This window comes from Euprymna scolopes, chromosome 45 (assembly GCF_053919585.1).
Source record: "Euprymna scolopes isolate OS-2025 chromosome 45, ASM5391958v1, whole genome shotgun sequence".
Classification (NCBI taxonomy): domain Eukaryota; kingdom Metazoa; phylum Mollusca; class Cephalopoda; order Sepiida; family Sepiolidae; genus Euprymna; species Euprymna scolopes.
This window is the reverse complement of record NC_136526.1, coordinates 60,873,264-60,893,260: the sequence shown is the minus strand read 5'-3', so window position 1 is coordinate 60,893,260 and position 19,997 is coordinate 60,873,264. Positions and strand designations below refer to the sequence as shown.

The 19,997-nt window shown below is 32.4% G+C and overlaps 1 protein-coding gene across 1 annotated transcript; it reads right to left on the bottom strand.

Moving 5' to 3' along the window:
* Positions 1-5,899: 5,899 nt before the first annotated feature.
* On the bottom strand, positions 5,900-19,574 carry LOC145269796 (uncharacterized). The gene is made up of 2 exons (XM_080125512.1): positions 19,477-19,574; positions 5,900-8,945 (listed from the first exon to the last, which is right to left on the bottom strand). Exon 2 carries the CDS (start codon positions 7,746-7,748, stop codon positions 6,528-6,530), a length of 1,221 nt encoding a protein of 406 aa, XP_079981638.1. The 5' UTR covers positions 7,749-8,945; positions 19,477-19,574; the 3' UTR covers positions 5,900-6,527.
* Between the last annotated feature and the right edge of the window lie 423 nt (positions 19,575-19,997).

Here is a 19,997-nt window from a genome sequence, read left to right as displayed (position 1 = left end):
CTGAGCCATTAATATTGAGGAAGAATCAAGTTATATCACACGTTTTAATATTCCATATGGTTGGTACCGATGTTTAAGGTGTCCGTTTGGTTTTAAGGTGTCACACTACATATTCCAACAAAAAAAAAAAAATGAACCAAATATTGGAAGAGTGTGACGGAGCCATTGAAATATCTGATGATATATGCATATACGGCAAGATAGTTGAAGAGCATGACAGAAGATTGTATACAGCCCGAAGGTATGGTCTCGTTTTTAATAACAAGAAATGCAAAATAATAATAATAAAACCAGGATTAAAGTAAAGCCAACACCCGCCAACCGGGAACAACTCCAGCAATTCTTAGGTATGATCCAATACTTAAGTCCCTTCATATCAGGACTCAGTTCCAAAACGTTCCACTAAGAACACATATCTAAAGAAATGTCAGAAACATTAGAGGATGACCTCCAATCTGTAGTGGAATGGGTACAAAAATGGATGGTCACATTCAATGCTGCCAAGACTAAATAATTACAAGTTTCATTAAAAAACGAACAAAAAAAGAAACAACGTGTTTTTTTTTATTTTAAAAAAGGTTTTAAACTTCGGACTTTACAGGTAAATTTCTAAAAAACACTACTTTTTTGTTTTCAATTTGAATATATTATTTATTGACCTTTTCTCTTCAATTTGTGATATATAACACTTTGGTAAGTAAATTAATTATTTACTTTTTAATAGACATTTCAAAATGGGAGGCGTGAATTATTCGACCCCCTGTCTTTCCAAGTTTATAACTACTCGAAAAATGTAATTCAAGCCCCAATTTTTTTTCGATTAAATGAGCAAGGACCAAGGTTTCATTAAAAAAAACAAAAGACAAAACAAACAACGTTGTTAAAAAAAAGGTTTTCAACTTCGAAATTTACAGGTCCATTTCTAAAAAACACTACTTTTTTGTTTTAAATTCGAATATATTATTTATAGACCTTTTCTCTTCAATTTGTGATATATAAAACTTGGGTGAGTAAATTAATTATTTACTTTTTAATAGACATTTGAAGATGGGGGGCGTGAATTAAAGAAACGTTTGTCTAAAATATCATATTCGGTTTATTGGAAAGAGCATAAAATTTCATATTGACCCTGAAAATATTGTAAAAATAGAATCAATAGAAAATTTTGATAGATTTTTAAAGTTTAAAAATTGAAAAATATTGAGTTCATAAAATTCATTACTGTTTAAAAAAATTTCTATTACTTTTAAAACAACTTTAATAGTTTATTTTGGAAGTATAATCCATAAAAAAAATAAACAATCCACTTTTATAAGAGAAATTACGAGTTTTTTTATATTTTATTCGCAGTTTCGTGTTAGGGGTTGCAAAAATTCCTACAAAAATTCTGATACACCTAGCACCTCGTTTATTCAAAATAGTTTTTGTTAAAATTGACGATTAAATACTTTATAATTAAAAATATCTGTTTTAAATGAAAAACATTTTAAATAAAGATATTGTGTCCTAATAAAATATTGTCAACATTAACTCATTCGTAACAGGTATGCAAGGACCTGTAATATAAGTGAAAACTTGTAATGTGTTCTAATATAACTCTAAAATCCGTTTTTGATTCAATCCTCGCCATGTGTATGTGATATAAAGCGATATTTGTGTTTTGATATTTCACAACCTGTTTGATAAGCATCTTTGAGTTTTTTGCTAGGAAATCGGGCAAAATGAATGCCGATGCTCACAATGTATAAACATTTTGACCCCCTCCCTTTACTTAAAAATTCACAAAAAAATCAGGAAATTAACCAATTTTAATGAAATTTTCAGTATTTATCAAATAATGATCGCGGAATATAGTGAACTAATTATTTTTATTTATATCCTAGTGAAAAGATATTATTTTTTTTTAACAAAAAATACCTTTAAGAGAGTTATGGTTTTCAGTAGTTAATTAAAAAAAAACGCAATAATTTATTTTTGCTTTTTATGTAAATAAAGCATCGTAATTTGTAACAATAAAATAAAAATAAAATAATTTTTACAGGAACATTACGAAAAAAAGCCCCTGAATTTCATATTAATGAATTCGATATAAGTCGAAGAAAAATGAATTTCTCGAACTACCAAGATTATCAAAGAATTCAGCATTGTTTATTTAATATTTTCACACTAAAAAGTTATAATTGCAAAAATTATTTCTACTTTTTTTTACGCTTATATTTTTAACGTAATATTTACATGTAAGATTCTAATATTTCCATTGCATGAAAGAACGTATAATTATCAACATAAAATAATGGGATCAAGTAAAGACTAGATACCCTGTAGCAGACGACGACGCCTGGCGGTGACAAGCGCACATTTTAACTAACACCGGTGATCCGACCTGGACATTGGCACAAGCACATCGCGTCGGTTGTTTGTAAACACATCAAATAGCAAACATGCTCGAATAATCGCCAACAATCGTCGTCTGCTACAGGGTATCTATTCTTTACTTGATCCCAATAATGTTCATTTTATCAAAGAATCCAGCATTGTTTATTTAATATTTTCACACTAAAAAGTTATAATTGCAAAAATTATTTCTACTTTTTTACGCTTATATTTTTAACATAATTTTACATGTAAGATTCTAATATTTCCATTGCATGCAAGAACGTATAATTATCAACGTAAAATAATGTTCATATAATCTTGGAAAATAAAGTACAAAATTAAATTGAAAGAAAGGAACATAGAAAAATAATTTGATTAAAAATGGCAAACATTATATGAACGTTCCATGTCGGTAAGTATGGATGCGCAGAGTTGAAAAGAAAACCAGTGTGTTTTGCCCACCCTCCTCCTCTTTTCAACTACATGCCTGTTTGTGTTTATCAACTTTAAATTTAATGTAACCATTATGATAAATTTTGACGCAAGTCTGTATTTTTTTCGCGTGTAATCTTTTCAATGATTATAAATTGTTTTCTTAATCAATTGTAATTCTGCATTAATATTAACAAATAAAGGTGCTAACTTTTTTTCAAAGAATTGTCAGTAGTATAATTAATTTAATTAACTTTTATGCATTTTTAAATGAAGGAAGTCTTCGACTAAAAAACAAGAAAAGTTGATTGGTATGCCGGAATAAATACATAAATTATGTCTAATTTGTCCTTCCATACATATTTCATTTTTGCAGGCAGTGTTTATTTTGATACAATGAACGAGTCTCGTTGGTACCAGTGATACATTTTTGGATAATTATTACTTTTTTTTTGCAAGAGTTAAGTACATTTATTATATTAATTCATTATCTTAAGACTTTAACTTAATACTTAACTTGGAAGTAATTACAGAAACTTATATTTTTCTTGCCAGAAAAATGTAAACGCAATTTTTGTCATAATGCATTTTTACGTGAAATCTAGGGTTTTTCAGATTTTAGATACAATTATTCCATGTATTTTTTTTTATTTCACACACTTTTTTCTTTGAGAAATTAACTTTAAACTATAATATTTCAATACAATAAAAACGTACTCGAAAATTAAAAAAGAATATTATGATTAACTGGCATTAAAAACCATACCCACTACTGAAGCAGTCGTTAATTGCCCGTACCTAGAAATTTATAAAATATCAGGATTTCTGCTCTTGGCAAAATGTTGAGAGCTCTCTAATTTTCCGAGTCCATGACTATAAAATCCTTGCTGTTGTATTTCACGAATTGATTCAGTATATAAGCCGCTCCAGATTTTCAGGCTTGGCCTTTATTTGTATTAGATAGGATTTCCGAGATACTTTTCTATTTGGCATGTTTTTATTATCTTGCTCTATATATCACCAGATCATCTTAGACTCCACATTTTAAGATTATTCTATTAACTTTTTATAAAGCCCAATGAACAGTTCAATCTAAAATTATTCTATTAACTTTTTTTATAAAGCTCAATGAACGGTTCAACCTAAATAATACTTAATGATAATGTTATCGATGTTCAGAAAGTGGTCATGGGTCAAAGACATCGATTTTGTAGTTTAACGTGTCATTATCTCAATTATAGTTCTGAATTATCAAATAATGTTTTGTATCACTTTTATTGTGAAAAAAATTCATGAAAAGTCACATGTATTTCCTCAAATGGTTTATTATGTTTATGATTATATAGGCTTATTAATTTTAAGATTATTCTATTAACTTTTTATAAAGCTCAATGAACAGTTCAATCTAAAATTATTCTATTAACTTTTTTTATAAAGCTCATTAAACAATTCAAGGAAAATAATAGCTGACGATAATGGTATCGATGTTCAGAAAGTGGTCATGGGTCAAAGACATTGATTTTGTAGTTTAACGTGTCATTATCTCAATTATAGTTCTGCATTATAAAATAATTTTTTGTATAACTTTTATTGTGAAAAATATTTATGAAAAGTCGCATGTATTTCCTCAAATGGTTTATTGTGTTTATGATTATATAGGCTTATTAATTTATATTAATGTTTCTTTATGGTGAACAAGTTATAACATATTTCCCATATAAAAAGAGAGGATTGCAATGACATAAACGGATACAAAAAATTGAGGAGGAACAAGCAAACCCAGATAAGGTTAATGATAGGTTCGATGATATATGACACAAAATAAAGCACAATCCTCTCTTGATATGAAATGAATTCTCGTCTTGCGGGAGTAATGCTTCCAAAAAGTAAATAAACAGGAACTCAGCCTTACTTGTTTTATTTTGTTTAACCTATTCGCCTCATATAAAAACTATCAAGAGAGGATTATGATGTCAACCGATAAAAAAAAAGTTAGGAGTTAAGAGCAGACCTAGCTAGGTTCAATGCAACAGGAAATCCACTCTCAGAATTGAAAAACTAATGAAAAAAAGTCATGCAACATAACATTAAATTCAACAACGACAGCGAGCAGTACATTCCATTCTGGAAAGCTTAGAAGAAAACCAATTTCTAAACTGCATTATGAAGATTTCCTTTCAAGAAACAATTTTACGAAACATTTCACTTCAGCCAATAAAATTCCATTACTTGCTTTTCCTTCCTCATCTCGCAATGAGGTCAGTGTAACGACTGTTTCTTAAAGGATCATTCAGTTTCACAAACATCTTTTCAAACTGCAAGTGCTTAACTTGTCTATATTACAAATACAATTTTGACTATTACAAGTAAAAACCGAAAAACAACTTCCTTGATTTTAAAAATGACTTTTGTTTCTTGCATTTTCTACTCCTCCTACTCCAGTTGCATTTTCTACTCCTACTCCAGTTGCTCCTTGAATTGCTTTTCTCTTTCGGTTAATTTTTCAATCTTCATTTTGACTGCAATACTACTTATTTGTTATCTTACATTGCAAAATTCTATTTTTACACTAAGAAATTCTGACAATCTATTTCACCAAAAAAATACTTCCTCCTCCTAAACATTACCTTCTCCATCACCGACTAAGCTCGGAGTAATTACTTTTTAAGTAAAACGATTTTAGATTTTTGTTTCAGAGAATTATACAAAAATTTAGAATAGAATTTTTGTGGAAAAGCAAAAAATTTTTTTAATAAATTTTATATTGTCAAATAATTTTTGAAAAGAATATGAAATAAATCGCAGATTTATTTTCTATATTAAACAAAACCTCATACAAAAATGGAGTCAACAAATCACAAATACTGTTTTTTTAATGAAAGTTAATTTTTCAAAATCTGTTTAAAAAGATTTTTGGTTATCACTGATGTAATCTTAGTAAAAACTGATGAAATACAAGATTCCATGCACAAATTAGGATCCAATATACACATTATTATAGGAAGAAACTTTTTTCTCGAATTGTATTAAAAAATCGTTTCATTTTGGTAATAAATACTTAAAAGTCATATATTAATACAGAAAAACTGCATAAATTTTCTATGCAATTGGAATTATTTTTATTTTCTGTTAAAGTATAAAAGTATAATCAGAAAAATGATTTTAAATATCATTTTCTTGCATTAACTAAAAATTGATTTCTAATAACTCTGAAAGATCACGGATAAATTTTGTAAATTGTTCAAATTACAGTATTTTTTGTTATAAAAGAAATTTTTTTATCAAAAATTATTCATATTTTCATTCCATTCAAAAAGTTATTCAGCTTTTTATTGATTTAATGGTTTTTCCTTTTTGTTTTAATTTTCTTTTCACTTTGATTTTGCTGGAGATGTTGCATGCTACCAGATGCCAAACATTCTCCCATTAGTTTAGTTACTACAACCGAGAGATCTTTTAAAGATTCTAACCGTCCCTTTAAATGCTATTATTAGTATTTCCTTGGCACTTGGTTCATTGGATATATTCGCCAGATAATTTTTGAAATTCTTTTTCATTAGCCCGGTTGCTCCTATATCAACTGGTATGATTGATACCTTCTTAGATTCGAGTTTTTTTTCATATCGTACATAAGTCCTTGTTATTTTATTTTCTCCCTCCCTATGTGTTCACATGTGAATGACCAAACTGGGTTTCCTTATAAAAGAAAAGCCACATACTTAACAGAAATAAGACTTCTCTCCAGTATGTGTTTGCATATGTTGTGACATACCATTTTTATGTGTAAAAGAAGAACCACATACTTCGCAAGAATATGGTTTCTTTCCAGTATGTGTTCGCATATGTAGCAACATGTGTTGTCTCTGAGCAAAAGAATGGCTACATACTTCACAAGAATATGGTTTCTCTCCAGTATGTGTTCGCATATGAATGATCAAGCTGCATTTATGTGCAAAAGAACGGCTACATACTTCGCAGGAATATGGTTTCTCATGAGTATGTGTTCGCATATGAACGATCAAGCCGGATTTATTTGCAAAAGAACGGCCACATAGTTCACAAGAATATGGTTTCTCTCCAGTATGTGTTCGCATATGAATGATCAACTCAGGTTTACTTATAAAAGAACGGCCACATACTTCACAAGAATAGGGTTTCTCTCCAGTATGAGTTCGCATATGCTGCGACATAGAATTTTTACGGGCAAAAGAAGAGCCACATACTTCACAAGAATATGGTTTCTCTCCATTATGTCTTCGCATATGAATGATAAAGTCAGTTTTCCTGAAAAAAGAAAAGCCACATACTTCACAACAATATGGTTTCACTCCAGTATGATTTCGCATATGTCGCAACATAGAAGTTTTATGTGTAAAAGAAGAGCTACATACTTCACAAGAATATGGTTTCTCCCCAGTATGGGTTCGCATATGTTCCAGCATATGTTGTTTCAGTGTAAAAGAAGATCCACATACTTCGCAACAATATGGCTTCTCCCCAGTATGGGTTCGCATATGTTCAAACATGTGGTGTTTCTGTGTAAAAAAAGAACCGCATACTTCACAAGAATATGGTTTCTCTCCAGTATGTGTTCGCATATGTTGCACCATGTGTTGCTTCCGTGTAAAAAAAGAGCCACATACTTCACAAGAAAATGGTTTCTCTCCAGTATGTGTACGCATATGTTGCAACATATGTTGTTTCTGTGTAAAAGAAAAACAACATACTTCACAAGAATATGGTTTTTCTCCAGTATGTGTACGCACATGTTGCACTATGTGCTGCTTCTGTGTAAAAGAAGAGCCACATACTTCACAAGAATATGGTTTCTCTCCAGTATGTGTTCGCATATGTTTGGCTAAACCTGCCTTTCTTGTAAAAGAAGAGCTACATACTTCACAAAAATAAGGTTTTTCTCCAATATTTGATTTAGTGTTCATTTTCCAGTTGAAATATTTACGATTTTTACTTGAATTAGTTTCTTTGTAAATGTAATATACATATATATTATATGTAATATGTGAACAGATGATTAGGTCTATGAATTTCACATTTACAATTAAAACAGAAAATGTCTGATAAATCAGCAACTATTTCATAAGATGATATTTGCACCCAACCTAAATGATGCAATGTATAGTTATCTAAATGTTTAGTTAAATAATATACTTTTGTGTATTTTAATTGGTAAGTCTACATAATCGACAATTTTTCAGGCCAAATTGAGGGTCTTATAACTTTTCCTATTAGCTGTATGTTTCTTTTCAATAATTTGGATGCCTAAAATACTGTATTTAAAAGACTCGTGAATGTATAAGTCATATGCACCCAAAAGTACATTAGGTTTTTGCATTTGAGACGATTATTACAACGAGTGTTTCATTTATTAAGCCTACAAGTAGGAGAAATACATAGTTATTAGTAAAATGTTTGTTTTTATACGATCATAAAATAGATTTCACATGAAAACATTTTACAATATGTTAGACTTTAAATAAAGACAGTGATGAATATTGAATAAATATCTTAGATTCAATGTTTTTACATTTAATTTTTTCAATGAAAACATGTTTTTTAATGTGATGACGTGTTATAATGTATACTCATCTGTGTGTTAGTTCACTATAAAACCAAGAGAATCCACAAAAATCAATAATTGATGTGAATTGATTGATGAATACTCAACATATATGATAGATTCAGTGAATATTTATGCATTTTGTAAGATGATATTTAAACCTTACATATTAACATAATGTATATAGATTCTCATAATTCGTTTATATAAAATCATTTTCCATGTATTTTAATTGATAGTTCGAACAAATCCACCAGTTAAGCAACTCATTATTAAAGTCGCATATAGGTTTTTATTATTATTCTATTATTTACTGCATTTATAAAACTGTCAATCAGTTCATTAGTCATATGCACTTGCAATAATTATTTAAACTAGTACCATATTTAATAAGCCCAAGAATAGAAGAAATACATACTCAGTTGTCAGGATTTTTTCCATGTATTTTCATAAAATTCTTATGTTAGAAAAAAACTCCTATAATTTAAAAAGATGTGATTTCTCGTGTTTTCTGGCTGTTAACTTTGTGCAATTTGCATTGGATTGATCGCTGGATATTCTGCAATAGGAAATAAAGATGAAATTAACGAAATAATATAATTTTACGCATGTTCTTTGTAAAATATTAAGAAGTTTAGGTGTATACATGGTTACTTTTAAAATGAATTAAAGATCGACACCTGCATTGTGATCTAAAGGCATAATTAATCATGCACATTTTTAAGAAAAATATAATTAAGATATTTGTTGCAATACTTATCTATGCAGAAAATGAATTCTTTTTCAAAGATATTAAATTAAATATTCACAAAAATTTCCTTAGTGCTTTTCAAAATTGAAAATTTTTATTTACAAAATTTTATAGTTTATAAAAAGAAATGATTAAAAAAATTCATTATGCTATTGGAGAAGCAACAATTTTGTATTTACAATCTTTATTTTTTGGACTATTTTTTTCGATGCATGAAATTAATCCAGCAATTTTTCACATGCTTTTGATTCAACAAGACAAATAAATGTTTGAATATATAATGTTTGAAAATTCGAAAAAGTGAAGAATATATAAATCACCATAATTTTCCCAGACCAGCAACATCACCAAGTCTCAAGAAAAAATGCAGTTTTGATTAAGGTAAAAATATAATAAGTATTTTTTGTTGCAATAGTTATCCATGCAGAAAATGAATTCTTTTTAATAGATATTTAACTTAATATCCACAAAAGCTTCCTTAGTGATTTTCCAAATTTAACAATTCATTTTAATTCACAAAATTTAATAGTTTATAAAAATAAATGATTCTCTTGGAGAAGCAACAATATTGTATTTATGATCTTTATTTTGCAAAGCTTTTTGACTAATGTTTCACGATGCATGGAATCAATTTTTTCAATGCTTTAGTTTCCACAATGCAAATAAATGTTTGAATATTTAAGAATTGAAAATTCTAAAAGTTGAAGAATATATAGATCACCATACGTTCTGATATGCCATAAAACATAGCAAATAAAAATCATTCTTTTTCACAAGAAGAATGGAAATATGTAACGTGTACGTTATAAATTTAGCAATTTTTGCCATGCTGTTTTCAACTTTTTCATATGTCATAATATATTTCATTAGTTCATATATTTACCTGTACAAAATAATTTTCCTTAAATTGATTTTCACTTAAATCACAAATGAATGATTTTGAAGAAACAATGCATATCAAATTATATATATTTTTTCCATTACTCTCCAACTATCTAGTGGCATACTACACAAATGACAATTACAAATCTGAGGAATTCTAACAGATTAGCATTAAACAACAGAAACTTGAAAATATTACTGAGAGCGTGTGTGTCTAAATACAAAATATCGGGGAAAGAATTGTTGAACTCCATGAAAAACACTGGAAATTTTATGATTATGGAATAAACATTGATGATTTTATATTATAGAATAAACGCTGCAGATTTACAGATTTTATGGCCTTTTGCTATGGCATTATAGTACAATGACTGTTGTCCTGGAGAAGTTAACACTATCTTTATATAAATAATATTTTCAAAAATATTACAGACAGTATAAATTTCTGAGCAGAACATTCATAAAGTTTGTCATGTTCAAATTCATAATTTACAATTCAAAAAAATAAAATTTACACAATTAAAATAATCATAAAAGCAATAATGAAAATTAAATATTTTTGTAAATAAAAATAATTAACTGTTATTTAAAAAATATTTGAACTTGAAAGATTATGAAGCTATGCTTGATGATTTCGACAATAGATATAGGCAGTTCAGATGTTCTTTAATACGTTTGAAAATATAATAAATCAAAATATTTTTGGTTTAAACAATCAAAAGACTTTATCATAACATTCATAAAGGTTATGGAGTTCAAATTGCCTTGCACAAACCTACAAATGAAAAAAACTAAAATAAAAACACACTGTTAATAATAAAATAAAGAACACTAAACATTTTACAAATAAAAATAATTAACTTATATTCTAAAACTATTTGAACACCAAGCAGTCTGTATTCTTTAAAAGTTACCTAGATATGAGTGAATATTTGGGCTCTTTGCATGTGTAGTTTACATTTACTAGTAAAAAAGTCTGGAAAATAATAAATAATTATAATAAAAGATGTGAGGAATTATGTTAAAAATAGAACCAATTAAACATCAAATAAAATCAATTTTACATGCAATAAAATCAATTTAAGATGAAATAAAATTAATTTAAGATGAAATAAAATTAATTTAACATGAAATAAAATTAATTTAACATGAAATAAAATTAATTTAACATGAAATAAAATTAATTTAACATGAAATAAAATCAACTTAACATGAAATAAAATTAATTTAACATGAAATAGAATCAATTTAACATGAAATAGAATCAATTTAACATGAAATAAAATCAATTTAATATGCAATAAAACAAATTTAACATGAAATAACATCAATGTAACATGAAATAGAATAAATTTGACATTTGACAAAGGCTTCCTATCTAAATCAATTGCTCTTGACATATCAAAAGCCTTTGATAAAGTATGGCATAAGGGCCTATTTCATAAGATTTCCAGCTACAGTATGACTGGAAATTTTTTCTCAATCATTAAATCATTTCTCTCTGATAGGCTCATAAGAGTAGTGGTTGACAGGCAGAAATCAGAGTCCCCTCAGTGTTAATATTGGAGTCCCTCAGAGGTCCATCCTTGGCCTAACTCTCTTCCTGATCTGCATCAATGATCTCGCAAAACACATACTTAAATCATTTGTTCACATCTAAGCTGATGACACGACCATCTACGTCAGCACATCAAACACTGTAAATGACAAAGTTCTCTGATTCTCTCTCCTCTGACCCCGAGTGCATGATACAGTGGGGGAAGACGTGGCTGGTTATCTTTAATGCATCTAAAACAAGCTCCTAGCTTTACATCATCAACACTCTGATCCCCATCTGGCATCAATTGAAATGGATGGCTCTCGACTAGGGGAAGCGCCATGTTTTGATAAGCTTCAGGGCCTGACCTTTACTCTTGACTTGAAATGGAACACGTACATCAAGTTTATTGCCAAGGTCGCTGGAAAAATAGTAGGATCCTTCTACCGCTCCAGAAGATATCTCACTGCTGATGCAATTCTCTATTTATATAAAAGCCAAGTACGTCCAAGGGTGGAGTACTGTTGCCACATCTGGGAAAGAGCTGCTAAAAACACTCTATTCTGCCTTGACAGAGTACGAAATAGGCTTCGTGGCTTAGTGGAGGATGCCTTTTTCTCTTACTATCCCTGCAACCTCTCTCCCATAGGAGAGACGTTGCAAGCTTGTCTTTGTTTTATTGTTATTTCCATGGCAAGTGCTCGTCTGAGCTCCAATCTCTGGTCCCCCCTCACCGATCTTTCACGAAAAACACCCGTCTAGCTAAAACCATTCTCAAATAATTTTCCTACTCTTTATCTGTGCCAAAACTGAAATGTAGATTCCATGAACAAAGCTTCTTTCTTAAAACTGCACGCCTGTGGAACTGTGTTCCGTCTGCCTGTTTCCCTCCTGACTACAGCCTGGATGTCTTCAAGTCCAACATAAACAAATTCCTAATGAACTGCCCCCTTTAAGTAAGACACCTTATCAAATCTCAACACTAACATACTGTACATGCAATAACCCTTATCCCCAAGTGGCCTCCGGGCCTTGATAAGTGGTGACAACCTTGTATAAAAAAAGAAGAGAGTGGGTAGAGTCAGCATTGAAAGGATCAACTTAAAGTCACAATAGCTGAAACAGTAATTTTCAAGTGAATGAATAATCCTAAGGCATGTAGCAAGAGAATCACAATAAAAAGGAACAGGTTTATAGTGGTTAATAAATGCTAAATATTTTTTGACAAACGGTAGATTTAGGTAAAGTTATTCAACAGCAGATATTCAAATAATCATCTGTGAATGCATATACCATGCATTGAATAAGGTGAGGGAAGTAAAGGTAGTAGGTCTTGATAAAGGTTTTCCCATGAAAATTAAATTGGACCGGGTTACTGTATGATGAATATAATCAGTTCTTTAAGACAAGAAAACAATCAGGTTGTCCTCGGTAAGTGTACATCCACACAACATGATATAAACACTCAACATTTATTATTTCTGATATTCATTAAGAAATTGATAAAATTGTGTTGTAAATCGACATATTTGCTGAGGACATCATATTCTTTATAGACATGATTTACACATTTTTTTTTTTAAATTTTCACCCCAAACAAGGCACATTGCCCCTTTGTTGTATGGAGTTACTATCAGGGGCAACAACTACTGGGGTACTATGTTGGGATTTGGGCAGCAAGATGTCGGTTCACGTTACACTTGAACTTCTGCATGTCAGTACAGTTGGGGAAGCAGGGACCTGGAATGGAATTCCAGAGTCTAGCGGTTCTGAGGAAGAAACTACTGGAGTAGAAAGATCTTTTACATCTAGGGATTTCTACTGTGTGGGGGTGGATTTAGCTGCCCGTCGGGTTTGTCAAGGTTGTCTAGATCGTGGGGGCACTGGTGTTTTCAGTTTACCAGAGCATTCACCATTAAAATACTTGTAGAACAGGCAGAGGGATGCAGCATTTCGTCGATGGGACAGAGGCTGAATCTTAGATGCTAGTTCAAGGCTTATCAGAATGGCGACTCTCTTTTGAACCTTGTCTAGAAGCGAGAGCCTAATAGTAGATGATCCAGCCCAAATGTGACAGCAATACTCCATACAATGGTGGCCTTATAGAGGTACAGGATACTTTTGGGTGTTAGTAGTTTTCTAGCACGATAGAGAGAGCCTACCTTTTTTGCAGCGGCCCTGGCAATGTTTTCAATGTAATTGTTCCAACTCATGTTTCCTGTGAACGTTAGGTCAGGCAACTTGAAAGATGTACTATCAGATAAAGAGTCACTGGCCATTGCTATTAGTGGCAGAGAAGGTTTCTTGTAATTATTGAAGGGCACCAGTTTAGTCTTGGCAGCATTGAATGTGACCATCCATTTTTGTCTCCATTCCACTACAGATTGGAGGTCATCCTCTAGTATTTTTGCCATTTCTTTAGATATGTGTTCATTTGTTTTCCTGTCATGCCTGTTAGAGTGTGGTGTCATCAGCATATATACCCATCTCAGAGGCAATTTTGTCGGGGAGGTCATTAATGAATATTAGGAACAATAGAGGTCCAAGGATAGACCCCTGAGGCATTCCCCCATGTATATCATATTGTTTCAATGTACAACCATCGAGGACAACCTGGATTTTTCTCTTATCTAAGAAGGATTTAATTATGTTAAGTATTCTACTAGTGATACCGTTTGATCTAATTTTCCTGAGGAGACCCTCATGCAATACCCTGTCAAAAGCCTTAGATATATCTAGAACTACCGCTTTGCCTTTCCCCGCTTTGTCCAGTGAATGGTATATATGTTCAGAGATAACAGTGATGATGTCTGCTGATGAACGGGCTTGTCTAAATCCATATTGTTTGTCAGTCAGAAGTTTAGCATCTGCAAGGTGATCGACTAGAGCATGATTAATTATGGTCTCAAATATTTTGGCGAAAAGTGGGAGGAGGCTAATGGGGCGATAATTTGATGGGTCAGTTCTTTCACCAGAATTCTTGAATACTGGTACCACAGAAGCATTTTTCCAACAGCCCGGAAAGCAAGATTCATTAAGGCATTTGTTGTAGAGTTTGTAGAGAACTGGTGCTACTTCGGCTGAGCACTTTTTAATAGCACAGCTGGGATGAGATCGGGTTCACATGCTTTTGAAGTGTCAAGCATTTTTATGATAGCATGCACCTGAGCAGGGGTGATTTTTAGATCGTCTTGCATGGTGTTTGTCCACAAAGGAAAGTCAGGTAGGGGGTGGTTGGAAGAATCCAGTGTGGAGTTTGAGGCAAACCGACTGGCAAGCATATTAACCTTGTTGGTTGCTGAGCAAACAACTTGTGATTGTTGGTTAGTGGGGGAATTGTTGATTGCCCATTATTTACTACACTGTTGTAGATTTTCCAGAAGTCACGTATTCCTTATTTTTGTGCTTTGATGCATTTTTTAGTGGTTTCAGTAAATTCTCTCTTTCTATATACTTCTGTTTGTTTGAAATGGACTTATGTCGGTTAAATCTGTGGTATGCATTCTGCCTTTGAGCAATGGCAGTTGCGCAAGTAAAAGTAAACCATTGGGGAGAGTGGGACTTGCTATAAAATTTCCGCATGGGAACATGTGCTTCAATTGCCGTTTTGAACCATTCAGTGGTCTCATTTGCGCACTGTTCAGCAGGAAGAGAAAAAATATTTCCTCATGGGGCATCTCTGATAAGATCTCTGATGGTTTCCCAGTCAGCGTTTTTATAATATCTCGTTGTTTTGAGCACTGGCTCTTCAATTTTGGGTCTAGAGTTTAGGGCACTTTCGACCATTATCACTGCATGATCAGTGTTCCCGAGTGGGCTGTCAGCATTTGTTATACAATCCTCGGGAACTGTGGTCAGAAACAGATCTAGAAGTGATGCGTGTTGTTCTTGCTGGTCAGGGAAACGGGTTGGAAATGTAACCATTTGTGATAGGGTGTGATATATAGTGAAGCTATGTGTTGTGCTGCCCGCTGCATCTTTGTAAGTAATGAATTTAAAAAACCTTAGAAAATTACTATCAGTCTATAGTGGAATGAGACATAAATAGATTGTAACATTTATTGCTGCTAAGACTAAGCTTCTTTCCTTAAACAATTATAAGAAAGCTTCTCATTCACTGACTGTTATGACTGATAACATGTGACGTGTAAGTTTTTCCTTCGAATTGTCAGCATAACAGCAACATACAACAGGAATTGAGAAGTGATTTAATAATTGAGAAGACATTTCCAGCTATAGCATAGTTGGAGATTTTGCTGAGTAAACATTTATGCTATACCCTTACAAAAGCCTTTGATATGTCAGGAGCAATTGCCCTAGAAAGGAAGCTTGCCTCAGGAGATTTGCTAATCCTATGATATACAACGGTAATCATCTCTTCTGTTCATCAAGCAGAATTAAAACAATATTGCATGTCACTGAGGAGATTATTTTTGCTGAGGTGGTTGACTACTTCCCTATTTAACATAAATTCCAGCAACTTATGATACACAGGGACTGATTGGTCTGTATTCAGAGGGAGATGACCGATCACCTGAATTTTTAAATACAGGACATACTGATGAGGTTTTCCATGGTGTTGGAAAGCTTTGTAAGTATGGAAACTAGTACAAGTTGAAGCTTTTTAATCATTATAACTTGTATGCCATCAGAATCAGTTGCTTTATTAGAATCAAGGTGTTTGATTAGCTCGGCAACATCATGCACAGATATTTGTATATCACATAGCATATTTTAAAACACAGGAGGAAATATGGGGAGGGGGGTGACGGCTCTAATCACAAAGGGTAAAATTATCTGCAAAGTATTTGGTAAAGAGTTTGACTTTTTATTTGTGATGAGAGTACATCAGGTCCATTGATGATGGTTGGGATAGAGCACACACTTCTATTCAGGACCTTGATTGTTATTTGCCAAACTGATGGGAAGCAAACAGAAATATACGACATAATATCTTGCTGCTAAACTTGCTACAGTCTTGCTGTCGTTGGAGTGAATAAGAGTAAAAAAGTGAATTACGTAGAGGATAATGTGATGGCAAGGGAATAAAGTCACAATATCAGAAACAGTTTAACAAGGGTTTGTTTTGCAAGTGATGCTAGACATCTCTCCATCTATTCAATGCCATGTTCAATTCATATTCCTCAGCTTGAGCCACAACATTTGCGACAGAAACAATGAATTGTCTCTTCTGGAAATGCTTATCAGTACACGTTTCTATCAACAAAGACTGAGTAACATGGCATTGCAGATCATGAGATTCATCCATTACCCATGCATAGTTTCCCTGAATACAGCAGTTCATCAAGTGCACATAGGCCACAACCAGTGGAATGCTGGCTATTAAGGGTTGGTTTTAAGGTGTCAAGAACTTTTGTTCTTTCCATATATTTGTTGTATTTTATTTTTAAACCAATACATTTAAATCTAAAACATATGTGTATGTCAGGTTGACTGGCGAGTCTAATGAATAAGAAATGGAAATTGATACCACAGAGGAAGGAGGCAGCAACACAGGGTGATATACACACAGAGACAGTCCTCCATCATTAACGCAACCTTTATCAAAGTTGCACCGTCTGTGGTAAAAATGAAACTTGTCAACACAAATGCATAGAAAATTGCACAAGTAGCGGGAAAAGAGTTATTGATTAATGTGATAGAATAGTATCCAGAAGTTATCTATCAATTGTACAGAAAGTACCAGTGATTTATCTGTCCCTCGACATCTTCCTGCCCAACTCTCTACACAGTACCCCTGATGCCTATGTCCCTGATAGTAACCCCCTACAACAAAGTGGCAATGTGCCTTGTTTGGGGTGAAAATGTAACAATAAAAAGAGTATATAAGAAGAGACGGAAAAAGACGTTTTTGTTTTGAGTGGATCTTAACAATGAATTGTAGAACCATGTCCTCCGTATTTACAGGACTTTAGTGTCTTTTGTAAAATATATGAGAAATATTTAAAAAATCAATTGCTAACATCTACGATGTTTTATCTTCATTAAAACTAGAATAAATAAATGCGTTTTTAGTACTTAAAATAGAAGACACCCCCAACTTCCCCTTGTGAAGAACGGCTGTCAGAAGACACCCCAACCTCCCCATATTAAGAATGGCGGTCGGAATAGACACCCCCAACCTCCCCATGTAAAGAACGGCTGTCGGAATAGACAGCCTCAACCTCCCCATGTTAAGAACGGCGGTCGGAATAGACACCCCCAACCTCCCCATGTTAAGAATGGTGGTTGGAATAGACACCCCCAACCTCCCCATGTTAAGAACGGCGGTCGAAAGAGACACCCCTGACCTCCCCATGTTAAGAACGGCAGTCGGAACAGACATCCCCAATCTCCCCATGTTAAGAACGACGGTCGGAACAGACACCCCCAACCTCCCCATGTTAAGATCGGCTGTCGAAAGAAACACCTCCAACCTCCCGATGTTAAGAACGACTGTCGTAACAAACACCCCCAACCTCCCCATGTTAAGAATGGCGGTCAGAACAGACACCTCAACCTCCCCATGTTAAGATCGGCTGTCGGAATAGACACCCCCAACCTCACCCATGTTACGAAAAAAAAAAATCATTTTCTTTTTCGCTTGTTTAGAAAAAAAAAAGATAATACTATAACACTTTTTTCCTTGTTAAAAAAAAAAAAAGATGGCGGCCATTGCACAAAAGCTATTATAGATAGCATTAGAGTTTAAGAACGGCGGTCGGAACAGACACCCCCAACCTCCCCATGTTAAGATCGGCTGTCGAAAGAAACACCTTCAACCTCTCGATGTTAAGAACGACTGTCGTAACAAACACCCCCAACCTCCCCATGTTAAGAACGGCGGTCGGAATAGACACCCCAACCTCCCCATGTTAAAAACGGCTGTCAGAATAGACACCCCAACCTCCCCATGTTAAGAACGGCCGTCGGAATAGACACCCCCAACCTCACCCATGTTACGAAAAAAAAAATATTTTTCTTTTTCGCTTGTTTTAAAAAAAAGGGTTTGTATTACTGTACACAGATTCGAAAAAGTTGTCAAAAAACAAATATATAACAAATAAATGTTATCAAAAGCAAGATAAGTTACTTTTCTACCAAACTGGATATATTTTTCGTGTTTTTATTCAATGTAACATGTTTATTCAGCTCGAAAAACATACAGTGTTTACCGATGTATTGGAAAATTCAAGATGGCGTCTGATTCTCTCTTTAACACGGTAAGTGTGGGAAAAGATGTTATAAATAAAAAACCGGATAAAATACTGTTAAAAACTCGCTCAATATATGTTACCGTGACATAGGTTGACATACATTCGGCGGGTTTTTAATAGTATTTTGTATAGTTTTTTATTTATAACACCTTTTTCCATACTTATGGTGTTAAAGAGGGTGTGAGACGCCATCTTGAATTTTCGAATACATCGGTAAACACTGTATGTTTTTCGAGCTGAATAAATATGTTACATTGAATAAAAACACAAAAAAAAATATCCAGTTTGGCAGAAAAGTAATTTATCTTGCCTTTGATAACATTTATTTGTTATATATTTATTTTTTGACAACTTTTTCGAATACAGTAATACACACCCGGAATTTGTTTGCAGTAGATCCGAATACACCTGTAAACAGTTGAATATATATTAAAAAAAAAAAACTTCTTAAGGGTAAATCTTCGGGTGGTCACCCAGTGCACTTTTACCGAAAATTTAAAAACAAAGTAAACAATTAAAAATGCGATTAGAGTGATTTCTATAGTACCATTCTTTGTTTCTATGCAATCATGGAATGTTGACTCATTTCTCTATTAAAACAAAGGCAATCATAATGGTTTCGACGCGCCCCTGTAGTAAAACAAAGGGAATCATAATGTAATAAAAAAGAGCTTCAAAAGCAATTAAATTAATAAATACTTACTTTTTGTTTGGCAATCTGTTTTTAACAAAGAAACGATTATAACATGAGTTAATTTAAACGAGACGAGTTTGACAGGTGGAAGTCAACATTTTAAGATGGCGACCGGAAAAGCAAGTTCGCAGAAAATTAAAATATTTTTACAAAATTTTATTGTGATTTCATTTTCTTTGTTTTCGTCGTGTTAAATTAAATTTAAATTTCATTTGTTTGTGTGTGTGTGTGTGTGTGTGTGTGTGTGTGTGTGTGTGTGTGTGTGTGTGTTTCATTTTATTGTGATTTTTTTTTACATTTTTTTTTGCGGTGTGTTAAATTACAAGATATTCAGTGCTAGTGCACTTACTGATCCGCACTAATTTTTAAATCGTATTTCCAAGTTTAATTAAAGTTTTATGATATGTTTTTTATTCAGTTGTAAGGTTAAAATATAGAATAGTTACAAAACACCCTCCCTTCCCGATGTTAAGAATGGCTTTTTAAATAATAACGTTATTATTTCAGCACGGATCAATAAGTGCAGTGAG